This window comes from Panthera tigris, chromosome B1 (assembly GCF_018350195.1).
Source record: "Panthera tigris isolate Pti1 chromosome B1, P.tigris_Pti1_mat1.1, whole genome shotgun sequence".
Classification (NCBI taxonomy): Eukaryota; Metazoa; Chordata; class Mammalia; order Carnivora; family Felidae; genus Panthera; species Panthera tigris.
The window spans coordinates 186,304,755-186,318,250 of NC_056663.1; the positions used below are offsets into that span (position 1 = coordinate 186,304,755).

At 39.4% G+C, this 13,496-nt stretch overlaps 1 protein-coding gene across 1 annotated transcript in view; it reads left to right on the top strand.

Moving 5' to 3' along the window:
- The window catches only part of ADGRA3 (adhesion G protein-coupled receptor A3), a 133,308-nt gene that overhangs the window by 72,561 nt on the left and 47,251 nt on the right, over positions 1-13,496 (top strand). Inside the window, exons 9-10 of the mRNA XM_042984852.1 lie at positions 1,452-1,653; positions 2,585-2,740. Of these exons, the coding sequence (XP_042840786.1) occupies positions 1,452-1,653; positions 2,585-2,740 (358 nt within the window). The remainder of the gene's footprint in view (positions 1-1,451; positions 1,654-2,584; positions 2,741-13,496) is intronic.

The window sequence follows — 13,496 nt, forward strand, 5'->3', positions numbered from 1 at the left end:
AAAAAAAATCTCTCTGACCTGAGTATATGGAAATTAGCATTTCATTATTGCCAAGAGCTAAGTCCTTTATGTAGATTAACTGTTAACAGATAATATTTACACTGTATACTTTAAAGCAAAATAGACAACATTTGGGAATTTTGTTCTATTCTGCATTTTTTATTACGTGCTCATGATGCGTTTTCTATTTATGGTGGATTTTCTCTTCCTACTCACAATTGGAGTATTTTACAAATTTAAAAATAGGAGAATCTAATTGGAGTATTTTACAAATTTAAAAATAGAAGAATCTAATTATTTAACTGATTAATGAATTAGCTTTCGACACTCCTTAGTATATTACACGATTGGACTTTCACTGCATTAATAAGATTTAGTTTAGTGTTGCTTAGTCTGTTTATGCAGATTTCGGTGATGAATTATATTGCGGCATGACTGATGCTGTAATTTATCAGTTCCTGTGTTACAGGTCAGCTGTAACTTTTATTAAATATATTCACTTCAGTCCCACTTTTGGAGAAATGGAGCTCAAATGACAAAGATTTCTCCCAGCTGTTAGTGGCAATCCATGCCAGTTGCATAGGGAGCAGTTTCTCCCAGATAAATTCATTCGTGTGTCGTGTTGGAGGTCTGCTGGGCCACCCCCACGTGCAGAAGTTTGCTAGGAGGACTCACGTGGACTCAGCTTGTCATTGCAGTCACAGCTAAGATGCATTATAGTGATGTAGTAAGACACATAGCGGGATAACCAGGGGACGGACCTAGGTGCATTCTGGAGAGATCCACGTGCAGGCTTCTTCCTGCTCTTTCCCTCCCATGAAGATCACACACAGCATGCTCCTCCTTCAGCCATGAAAAGGCAGCAGCCTCTATGCAGCCCGTGGGAGACTCAGCACGCCGAGTTCTTATTGCTGGCCGTGTAGACACCCTCTGCCTGGCATGTACCAAAATTTCAGACTCCCAGGAAGAAAGCACGTTTCAGCATAATCCCTGCGGTGTGTCCCAACAGCCTGGGCACGGTGAACAGCCCTCCAGTTCACTGTGCGTGGGAATACTGCAAGTCCCAAATACTCCCAAGTCCCCAGTTGTCCCAGCAGGCCTTTCTAAGGAGAGCCATCCTGGCGCTGCTGTGGTGACTCTTGTCTGCACATCTGCTGACTCTGTGCCGTATGTGGGATTTTCTTTTTTAAGACAGTTTTCCTGTGTGTTTATAGCAATATTTAGAATATTTTAAGGAAATATGCCATGGTATTAAAATATATGTGGCTGATGGTTTAAAACAGTTCAGTTCATGCTAACCTTTTTTGTAAAGTCTTCGTTCCGAGAGGAATTTGTTTCTTCTTGATTTTTCTCTCTGATTATACGTGACCTGTTGTCATCCTTGATTTTCTCCCCCTATTACTTGTGTTCCACGTGAGTGTTTTCATACAGTTTTGTCTTCGTCTCTCTAGATGGCCCAGAACATTGGCAGGCATCACTGCGTACCTTCAGTGTACTCGGAACATCCATGGCAGTGGGATCTACCCTGGAAACCCGCAGGATGAGAGAAAGGCTTGGCGCAGATGTGATAGAGGCGGCTTCTGGGCGGATGATGATTATTCTCGCTGCCAGTATGCAAATGATGTCACTAGAGTTCTTTATATGTTTAATCAGGTAACTAGAAAGTCTTCACGTTGACTGAGGTGGTTAATTTATTTTCGTTGAAATGCCAGGTGTGTGTTTGTGTGTGTGTTAAATACGAGTAAAGCACAAGGATTTGGTGTTTCCATTCAGTTGCTCTGTCTTGGGGATTAGGCTTTGTCACCTCAACCGGTATTCAAGGCCCTCTGTGGTGTCGATTTTCCTTTCCAGTCACTGCCTGACTCAGTGCCTTTGTTTGAATATCTTTATCATCTATATTCACTAGACCGAATTCCCAGCCATCCTTCAAATCCATCTGGGAAGCCACCTGTTGGGTTCCTTTTATAATCTCTTTGTCACGAGTGATCCCTTGTTACACTTGTACTCATATGTCTTTTCTTGTATTCTCTCCTGTGCATCCTTTTAAACCTGACCACGTTGTAAGCAGCGGGAACATGGCCTCCCTGTGACACATTTTCTTATGCTCCTTGGTAGCTGTTATGTCCTTGGTGTAATGGTTGGTGCTGAGTTGTGTTTAAGTCAATAAATAAGCAAATGTAAAACATTACCGGCAGAGCATGGCAGTATAGATACATGTTCAGTAAGTGCTTCATACTCTCGTGCATTGGGGCTCCAGGGGAGTTATTGATCCCTCCCAGTTGGAATACTCAGGAAAGGCTTTACTAAGCAATTGGAATCGAGTATGTGTAGAATTTGGATAAGCAGAAAAGAAGAGATGGTGTTGGTGTGTTTACCAGATGTGTTTTCATGTATTACTATGTTTCATTTAAAGTTAAAAAAAAAATTTTGCCTTTAGGTTGGTTACCATTATAATGCCAGTTTTCTCCGCTTTGAAAAAGCATTTTAAGAAGGTCCTGGTGATAAATGATAAAGACTTTGAATTCATTGCCATGTTTTGGAATGCAAAGATAAAACGCCAGATTTTTTGCCTTTTTAAATACAGATGCCTCTCAATCTTACTAATGCTGTGGCCACAGCCCGACAGTTACTGGCTTACACTGTGGAAGCTGCCAATTTTTCTGACAAGATGGATGTTATATTTGTGGCTGAGATGATAGAAAAGTTTGGAAGATTTACCAAAGAGGAGAAGTCCAAAGAGGTATTTTTCTGGTTCACATTTGTAGCATATAGCATGTCAATGAATAGTCATGTGATAGAGTTGAATCTGTAGTTTGTATTTATTTAAAAAAATTCTTTTAAACTCTTTTATTCAGTTTTGAGAGACAGAGAGAGACAGAGCATGAATGGGGGAAGAGCAGAGAGAAAGGGAGACACAGAATCCGAAGCAGGCTTCAGGCTCCGAGCTCTCAGCTCAGAACCTGACGCGGGGCTCGAACTCAAGAACGGTGAGATCGTGACCTGAGCTGAAGTCGGACGCTTAACCGACTGAGGCACCCAGGCACCCCTGAATCTGTAGTTTTTAAATAAAAGTTTACTTATTTTGAGAGGGAGAAAGAGAGAGCAAGCAGGGGAGGGGCAGAGAGAGGGAGAGAGAGAATCCCAAGCAGGCTCCATACTGTCAGTGTGGATCCCGATGCGGGGCTCAAACCCACAAACTGAGATGATGACCCTGAGCCGAAACCAAGAGTTGGACACTTAACCAGCTGAACCACCCAGGCGCCCCTGAATCTGTATTTCTAAAGCATCTTTATGTTTGCTCTATTTTAATTAAGTATACCTTTTAATTTCCAAAGAATTGAGAAATGTATGCTACATTTACTATAGGAATCTGTTGTTAGAACAGAGGTGAACAATCCGTTCTTGGGAATTAAGGTATCGTGATAGAGCAGAGCCAGCCTGTGAGAGAGCAACTTCCTGCCTCCACATTGTGGGTTGGCTAGAACTATTCCCAGGCATTCTGGGATTTCTCCTGTCTACACAGGCATGTGTTTATCCTTCTCTTTCTCTTCCCCCACCACCCAGTTTTATTGAGAGACAATAGACACTCATCAGTATATAAGTTTAAGGTGTACACCATGATGCTTTAACTTACATACATTGCAAAATGACCATCACGATAGGTTAGGCTAACATCCATCTTCCCATATAGATACAATAGAAAGAAAAGAAAGAGAAAAAGAAAAAAGGAGAAAACAAATTTCTTCACGTGATGGGAACTGTTGGGATTTACTCTAATAACTTTCCTATATACCATGCGACACTGTTAGCTGTTTTCAGTTTGGAGTTTCATGGTTTCAGGTTTTCATTTAAGTCTTTAATCCATTTTCACTTAATTTTTGTGAGGAATGTGAGATAGGGGTTCAGTTTCTTTCTTTTCCATTTTAATATCCAGTTATCACAACACCATGCATTGTGAAGAGACTGTCTTTTCTTCATTGAGTATTGTGTCTCCCTTGTCAAATATTAGTCGACTGTATAAGCTGGGCTCTTGTTTCTGTTCTATTGGTCTGTTTGTATTTATGCCAATACCATACTGTTTTGATGACTATAGCTTTTATAGTATAGCTTGAGATCTGCAAGTATGATGCCTCCTTCTTTGTTTTTTCTCAATATTCTCTTGGCTATTCAGGGTCGTTTGTGTTTCCACGTAAATTTTAGGAGTATTTTTTTCTACTTCTGTAAAAACTGCCATTGGAATCTTGATAGGGATGGCATTGAATCTATAGATATCTTTTGGTAGTGTTGACATTTTAACAATATTCTTATAGTCCACACACATGAGATACCTTTCCATCTATTTGTATTTTCTTTGACTTCTTTCATCGGTGTCTTGTAGTTTTCAAGGTAGAGAACTTTCACTTCATTAAATATATTCCTAAGTATTTTATTGTTTTTGAAGTTATCGTAAATGGAAATGATTTCTTTAAAAAAATTTTTTTAATTAAAACATTTTTTAAGTTTATGTATTTATTTTGAGAGAGGGAGAGAGAGAGACAGACAGACAGTGAACAGGGGAGGGGCAGAAAGAGAGAATCCCAAGCAGGTTCTGTGCTGTCAGCCCAGAGCCCGATGACAGGCTCAAACTTACAAATTGTGAGATCATGACCTGAGCTGAAACTAAAAGTTGGACACTCAACTGACTGAGCCATCCAGGTGCCCTGGGATTGATTTCTTTATTTCATTTTTATAAAATTCATTGTTAGTGTGTAGAAATACTACTGAGTTTTAATGTTAATTTTGTGTCCTGCAGCTTTACTGAATTCCCTGATAAATCTAACAGGTTTTTTTTGTTGTTGAGTCTTTAGGATTTTCTGTATATATAATTATGTCCTCTGTAAATAGAGACAGTTTACTTCTTTGTTTCCAATTGTGATACCTTTTAATTTTTTTCTAGCTTGGTTTCTGTAGGTAGGACTTCTTGTACTATATTGAATAAGTGTGGTAAAAGTGGGTCCTTTTGTCTTATTTATAATCTTAGAGGAAAATCTTTGAATCTTTCACTATTGAGTATGAGGTTAGCTGTGGGCATGTCATCTATAGCCTTTATTATGTTGAGATACATTCCTTCTATGCCTAATTTGTTGGGAGTTTTTATCATGAATAGATGTTGAATTTTGTCCAATGCTTTTTCTGCATCTATTGAGATGATCATATGGTTTGTTTTTATTCCATTCATTTGATATATCATATTGATTGATTTATATATGTTGAACCATCCTTGCCTCCCAGAGATCAGAGATAAATCCCACTTGATAATGGTGGGATCTTTTTAATGTACTGCTGTATTTGACTTACTAGCATTTTATTGAGAAGTTTTGCATCTACATTTATCAAGGATATTGGTGTGTAGTTTTCTTTTCTAGGAGTGTCATTTTCTGGTTTGGTATCAGGATCATGCTGACTTTGTAAAATGAGTTTAAGAAGAAGAGGGAACTCTTCAGTATTTTGGGAGAGTTTGCATGTGATTGGTTTTAATTCTTCAAATATTTGGTAAAATTCACCAGTGAGACCATCTCATCCTGGGCTTTTTTTCATTGGAATACACACACACACACACACACACACACACACACACACACACACACACATATACACCCACATACGTATACTTATGTATATATATACACACACATATATGTATACTTATACGTGTATATACATACACACACACACAAATATATATATATATATATATATATATATTTTTTTTTTTTTTTTTTAAACATTTATTCATTTTTGAGAGAGACAGTGTGAGTGAGGGAGGGGCAGAGAGAGAAGGGAGACACAGGATCTGAAGCAGGCTTTAGGCTCTGAGCTGTCAGCACAGAGCCTGATGTGGAGCTTGAACCCATGAACTGTGAGATCATGACCTGAGCCAAAGTTGGACACTTAACTAACTGAGCCACCCAGGTGCCCTGGAATATTTTAGATTACTGATTGATTCTTCCTACTAGTAATTGGTCCATTCACATTTTCTATTTTTATCTGATTTAGTCTTGGTAAGTTTTATGTTTCTAAGAATTTTTTCATCTAGGTTGTCTAGTTTGTTGGCGTATAGTTTTTCATTGTTTTCTCCAGATCCTTTGAATTTCTGTGGTATCGGTTGTAATGTCTCCTTTTTCGTTTATAATTTTGATGATTTGAGTTTTCTTTTTTTCTTGGTTGGTGTAAGGGTTTATCAGTTTTGATTTCTTTTCAAAGAACTGACTCTGTTTTGGTTAATCTTTCTATTGTTTTTTTGTTCTCTATTTCATTTATTTCTTCTTTAATCGTCATTATATACATTTTTTCTTCTGCCGCCATTGAGCTCACTTTGCTCTTCTTTTTCTAGATCCAGAAGGTATAGAATTAGGCTATTTGGGATTTTTCTTGTTCTTAATGTAGGTGCTTATTGCCCTTAACTTTGCTTTTAGAACTGCTTTTGCTGCATCTCCCAAGTTCTGCTATGTCTGTTGTGTTTCCATTTTCGTTTGTCTCAGGAATGTTTTTTTTTGTTTGTTTTTTTTTTTTGCTCCATCTCCCAAGTTCTGGTATGTTTGTTGTGTTTTCATTTTCGTTTGTCTCAAGAATCTTTTTTTTTTTTTTTTTAAGATTTTATTTTTAAATAATCTCTATACCACATGTGGGACTCGAACTTAGAACCCTGAGATCAAGAGTCACATGCTCTACCGACTGAGCCAGCCAGCCAGGTGCCCCTCAAAAACTGTTTTTAAATTTCCTTTAATTTCTTCTTTGATCTACTGATTATTGAGTAGAGTGTTGATTTCCATATGTTCATGAATTTTACTGTTTCCCTCTTGCTACTGATTTTTGATTTCATGCCATTGTATCAGAAAAGATACTTGGTCTGATCTCAGTCTTCCTGAATTTGTTAAGACTTGTTTTGTGGCCTGATATAAGGTCCATTCTAGAAATTGTTCTGTGTGTACTTGAGAGAAATGTGTGTTCTTCTGTTGTTGGGTAGAATGTTCTGTATATGTCTGTTAGGCCCATTTAATCTCTAATGTTGTTCACATATACTGTTTCCTTTTGATTCTCTGTCTGGGTGATCTGTCCATTGTTGAGAGTCAAGTATCAAAGTCTGCAAGTACTATTGTTTTACTGTTTGTCTCCTTTTCTGTTAGTTTCTGCTTTCTATATTTAGGTGTTCCAATGTTGGGTGAATGAGTATTTACAGTTGTTAGATCTTGTTATATTGACCACTTTATTATTTTATAATGATCTCTGTGCCCTTTTACCACTTTTAAAGTCTGTTTTGTTTTTGGTTACCATTTGCTTAAAATGTCTTTTTCCATCCTTTTCTCTCAGCGTAGGTTTGTCTTTAAGGCTAAAGTAAGTCAGCATGTTGTTGGATCTTTTTTTTTTTTCTTTAATCTACTGAGGCATTTTCTTTCTTTTAATTGGACAATTTAATCTTAAAAAAAATTTTTTTTTCATGTTTATTTCTGAGAGACAGAAAGAGACAGAGCGTGAGTGGGATAGAGGCAGAGAGAAAGGGAGACAGAGTCCAAAGCAGGCTCCAGGCTCTAGGCTCAGAGCTGTCAGCACAGAGCCCGAGGCGCACGCAGGGCTTGATCCCACGAACCCGCGGGATCTTGACCTGAGAAGAAGTCGGATGCTTAACCGACTGAGCCACCCAGGCGCCCTGGACAATTTAATCTTCGTAACATTTAAAGTAATTACTGATAGGTAAGGACTTACTATTGTCATTTTGTTAATTGTTTCCTGGTTGTTTTGTAGATCCCTTATTCCATGATTCTTATCTTGCTGTCCTTTTTGTTGTTTTGATATCTCTTGGTATCAGTATATACTGTTTCGACTTCTTTGTTGTATTTTTTGGTGTAATTAGTATAAGATTTTTCTGACTGGTTGCTATGAGGGTCACATAAAATATCTTAAACTTATCACACTCTATTTTAAACTGACGGCAACTTCAGTAGAGTTTGTAAACTTTGCAGTTTTACTTCTCCTCTCCCTCACGTTTTAGGTTACTTCTGTTACTATTTATACAGTACAAAAAAACACATAGGGGTGCCTGTCTGCCTCGGTTACTAGAGCATGCGATTCTTGACCTTGGGGTCGTTAGTTGAAGTCCCATGTATGGCATAGGGTGTACTGTAAAACAATTTTTTTTAATGTAAATTATAACAGATTGTTGTCATTATGGTTGTTTTAAGTATATTCTTTTAACTTTTAAACTAGTTTTAAGTAACTTATGCCCCACTATTACCATATTGCAGAATAGAAAATGCCCATATATTTGCTGTTACCAGTAAGATTTACACTACTTTTTAAAAAAAAAAAAATAAAAATGTTTATTTGAGAGAGAGTTAGGGAGGAGCAGAGAAAGAGAGGGGAGAGAGAATCCCAAGCAGACTCTGCACTGTGAGTGCAGAGCCCAATGCTGGCTCCATCTTTTGAACCGTGAAATCATGACCTGAGCCAAAATCAAAAGTCAGATGCTTTACTCACTGAACCACCCAGGTGCCCCAGCCATTATTGCTTTAAGTATACTTTCTCTAACTTTCTCTTTCTTTTCTCCTTTTGGAATTCCTAAAATGTGAATATTGTTTTGCTTTGTTTTATTGTTTTTTTTTCCCCGTTGTGTCCCATAATTCCTGTAGGCTTTTTTCACTCTGTTTCAGAACATTTTTGCTCCTCTGACTCTGGAATTTCCAGTGTCCTATTCTCTCTAGTTGTTGATTCTTTTTTCTGCATGGCTGAAGCGACCTTTGAAGCTCTGTTGAATTCTTTAGTCATTATATTTTTCAACTCTCGGATTTCAGTTTGTTTGTTTTTTGATGGTTGCTGTTTTCTTGTCAGACTTCTTATTTTATTCATGTATTGTTTCCCAAGTTTTATTTAGTGGTGTCTCTCTTTTCTTGTAGCTCACTGAATTTCCTTAAGAGGAGTATTTTAAATTCTTTGTCGGACAGTTCTTGGATCCTCCATTATTGGAACTCGATGAGTTTCCTTTGGTGGTGTCATATTTACGTGACTTTTTGTGCTCCTTGATTCCTTATTTGAGTAATGGGGCTTCTCCTCTAGACTTACCAGTTTTGTTTTTTCACTGGTTAGCTCTGTTTGGGTTTCTGGGTGTGTCTGCTGGTAATGGCCTTGGGCAAGTGGGACCTGCTATTATCATCTTCTTTTGGGCCAGGCGGCTCTTAGAGCTCTGAGAATGGGTACAGGGACTTGTGCTCCTGGCTTGGTTGCCTACCCTGCTGAGGCTTTGTGGTTGCGCGAATTCTCCGGTCAGACTTACTAGATATGGTCTGGACTGGATACCATATTCCGGGGTAGGTGGGGCCATGGGTTAGCTTCCCTCCAGGGAGAGCCATCCTTATTGTGAGTTTTAGTCACCCCGATCTTGTTATATTGCTTAATTTCTTTCGTAATATCCTGGAATAGGAGACTATTTTTCGGAACTTTTTTGAAATTCCTAATGATTGTAATATACAAGTTAGGAAAATTTGGTGACTTTGAAAATGAGCACATTTTGGGGTACCTGGGTGGCTCAGTTGGTTAAGTGTCCAGCTTAGGCTCAGGTCATGATCCCATGGTTTGTGAGTTCAAGCCCTGTGTTGGGCTCTGTGATGTCGGCTCAGAGCCTAGAGCCTGATTCAGATTCTGTGCTTCCCTCTCTCCCTGCCCCTCCCCTGCTCATGCTCTGTCTCTCAAAAATAAATAACCATTAACAAAATATTAAAAAAGAAAAGAAAAGAAAACAGGTATATTTTAATAGGGCCATGTTCTTAAAACTATGCTTGTCAACATGATATCCTTTTTGTGAAAACATTGACAACCACCATTTTCAGAATGAATGAGCAGAAAATAATGTTTCAAGTAAGTTTTTAGATGCAGATTAATGTATTCTTAAACGTTAAGTTTCAAGCTACTTGAGAACTAGTGGCTCTTATGTGATAGAGTCAGTTACACAAAAAGGTTCTGCTCTGTCAGCACACTGTCAGCTTGGAGCCCGATGGGGTGTTTGGACTCATGAACTGTGAGATCTTGACCTGAGCCAAAATCAAGAAACATGCTTAACCAACCGAGCCACCCAGGCACCCCTCATGTTTACTTTCTAGTAGTGTTGCCCTGTGTGGTTTTCCAAAGTACACAGCACACAGCTGTGTAGAAAACACTGGACTGAACAAAGTCTAATGTATTTCTTGATGTAGGACCTCCCAGATTCATTAATAATGTTCAAAGGTAAATACTGTCCCTAGTTCTTCTACATCATTTAAACCAAGGAACTTTTTTTTCCCCCTTTTGGTACACTGCTTATTAATATCTTGCATTTTGGTGATAAGTTTTGGAACTTGGAACTACAGCCCCAGTACCCTACGTGCTTTATTTGATAGGATGTAGTTACTAAAGGAAGAAAAACAGTTACATGTATTTAAATGAGACTCAGGTCAAGGGACCATTTGATAATGAGGTAACATTTTAGTGTTGCTCTCTGAACTTCAGACCACAGTTTTCTTAAGAGCTGTCTTGCTACTTGATGGTCTCTCTGGGCCACAGCCTACTTCCGGTGGTAAATTTTCCCAGTGGTGGGAGAAGCTGTCTGGATTCTGGCTCTGTGGTAGTGCTGCTTTCCATTTTGATGATAATCACAGGTTGGCTGCTACATGATGAGAAATCATTCATGGAAGTGGGAATGGTTTGAGTCCCGGGAATAAATGGCATATCTTCTGGAATGTGGACATTGAGAAATATTTTGCCAATATATAATGCCTGTTTATTCCCTCACTGCCCTGTTTATTCCCACGTTGCCTGTTTATTCCCATGCTGCCTGTTTATTCCCTCACTGCCCTGTTTATTCCCACACTGCCTGTTTATTCCCTCACTGCCCTGTTTGTTCCCACGCTGCCTGTTTATTCCCATGCTGCCTGTTTATTCCCTCACTGCCCTGTTTGTTCCCACGCTGCCTGTTTATTCCCTCACTGCCCTGTTTGTTCCCACGCTGCCTGTTTATTCCCATGCTGCCTGTTTATAACCACGCTGCCCTGTTTATTCCCTCACTGCCCTGTTTGTTCCCACACTGCCTGTTTATTCCCTCACTGCCCTGTTTGTTCCCACGCTGCCTGTTTATTCCCACGCTGCCTGTTTATTCCCTCACTGCCCTGTTTATTCCCACACTGCCTGTTTATTCCCTCACTGCCCTGTTTATTCCCACGCTGCCTGTTTATTCCCACTCTGCCTGTTTATTCCCTCACTGCCCTGTTTGTTCCCACGCTGCCTATTTATCCCCACGCTGCCTGTTTATTCCCTCACTGCCCTGTTTGTTCCCACGCTGCCTGTTTATTCCCACGCTGCCTGTTTATTCCCGTGCTGCCCTGTTTATTCCCACGTTGCCTGTTTATTCCCACGCTGCCTGTTTATTCCCTCACTGCCCTGTTTGTTCCCACGCTGCCTATTTATCCCCACGCTGCCTGTTTATTCCCTCACTGCCCTGTTTGTTCCCACGCTGCCTGTTTATTCCCACGCTGCCTGTTTATTCCCTCACTGCCCTGTTTATTCCCACGCTGCCTGTTTATTCCCACTCTGCCTGTTTATTCCCTCACTGCCCTGTTTGTTCCCACGCTGCCTATTTATCCCCACGCTGCCTGTTTATTCCCTCACTGCCCTGTTTGTTCCCACGCTGCCTGTTTATTCCCGTGCTGCCCTGTTTATTCCCACGTTGCCTGTTTATTCCCACGCTGCCTGTTTATTCCCTCACTGCCCTGTTTGTTCCCACGCTGCCTGTTTATTCCTGTGCTGCCCTGTTTATTCCCATGCTGCCCTGTTTATTCACATGCTGTCCTTGTTTGGCCTGAAGGAGCTTTGTGCGCATCTCAACTCGTGAGGAGTCACATGGTGCCCAGAGGTGTGCGTTCCCCCACTGTGTGCGGTGAACGTCTCCACTTTGGTGTGCTGTCAGGTAGATGCATCTTGTTGAGGACAGGAAGTGCATAGGGTTTCATGAGTTACTTATTAACCTGAGGCCCTTTCTTTATTTTTGAAATGGGATGATATTTGCCCTCTTTAACTTGCAGTGTTTGTGTGCACAAGTGAGAAAATAGAGGCGAAACTGTTTTGCAGAATCATTGAAAGCTATGTTATACTTTCATAAAGTTAGGAAATTTAACATTCTTATCTCCGAAGCTAAGAAGTAGGTTCTTTAAAAAAAAAAAAAAAAAAAAAATCACCAGAATGCTTTAATTACTTAACTGTCACTTTCACTGGTGACATTAGCGGTAAAGTGTGAATTAACTTTGGAAACAAATGATGGCAAGTTATTAAGTATAAATAGGAGAAACAGAAGAAAAATATTTAGGATTGAATAATTGAGGTATAAATGTACTATCATCACCTGTGGTCGTGACAGGCATCCTATCAGATTCTCTGGAAAGTTAAAGTATAGGCCATAGCTGTCACCATTTATTAGAACAGTAAAAAGAAATCATGATGTTTAAGGGCTTCGTTTTATGTTAATTACCATGAAATTATTCTAAGGTATCCTGAAATGCATATGGCTTAGTTGGACAAATAATTAAATTGATTTTTTGCATTATATCCAAAAAGTTACTCTGTTATGAATAATTCATAAGGGAAATATTGTGAGTCAATTGCTTTTTAACCTATGATTGAGTCTAGGCAGCTCAGGCTGGTGCTCTGTGATCTTAAGGTGGGTGCTGAAAGCTTTCCAGCCGTCAGATCCAAATGGTGTATTTAGTGGACTCTTTTTTGTTTTAATATTTGTTTTATTTTTGAGAAACAGAGCACATAAGGGGCAGAGAGAGGCAGACACAGGATCCCAAGCGGTCTCTGTGCTATGAGCACAGAGCCTGATGCGGGCCTGGAACTCACGAACTGTGAAATCATGACCTGAAATGAAGTTGGATGCTTAACTGACTGAGTCACCCAGGCGCTCTTTTGGTGGGTTTTTTTTTAAAACAGCTTAAGGAAGGGGCGCCTGGGTGGCTTAGTCGGTTAAGCGTCCGACTTCGGCTCAGGTCACGATCTCGCGGTACGTGAGTTCGAGCCCCGCGTCAGGCTCTGGGCTGATGGCTCAGAGCCTGGAGCCTGTTTCCGATTCTGTGTCTCCCTCTCTCTCTGCCCCTCCCCTGTTCATGCTCTGTCTCTCTCTGTCTCAAAAATAAATAAACGTTAAAAAAAAAAATTTAAAACAGCTTAAGGTTATCTGTCAGGCAATTTAAGTGTCTGTTCCATATTTACACTAGTGATGTCTCTTATGAAAACATATGTGCATTTCAGAAGAGGAGAATGTATAAAGATCAGATTTGGTTATGCATAATAGTCCTTTTACTGCTCTGGTTTTAAATTGTAATTAATTATATATTTAAAATTATATATATGTGTGTATGTATATATATCTAAAATTTTTAATTTTTTAGTGTGCTCTAGTTTAAAGAAATTTTTTTAATGTTTATTTATTTTTGAAGGAA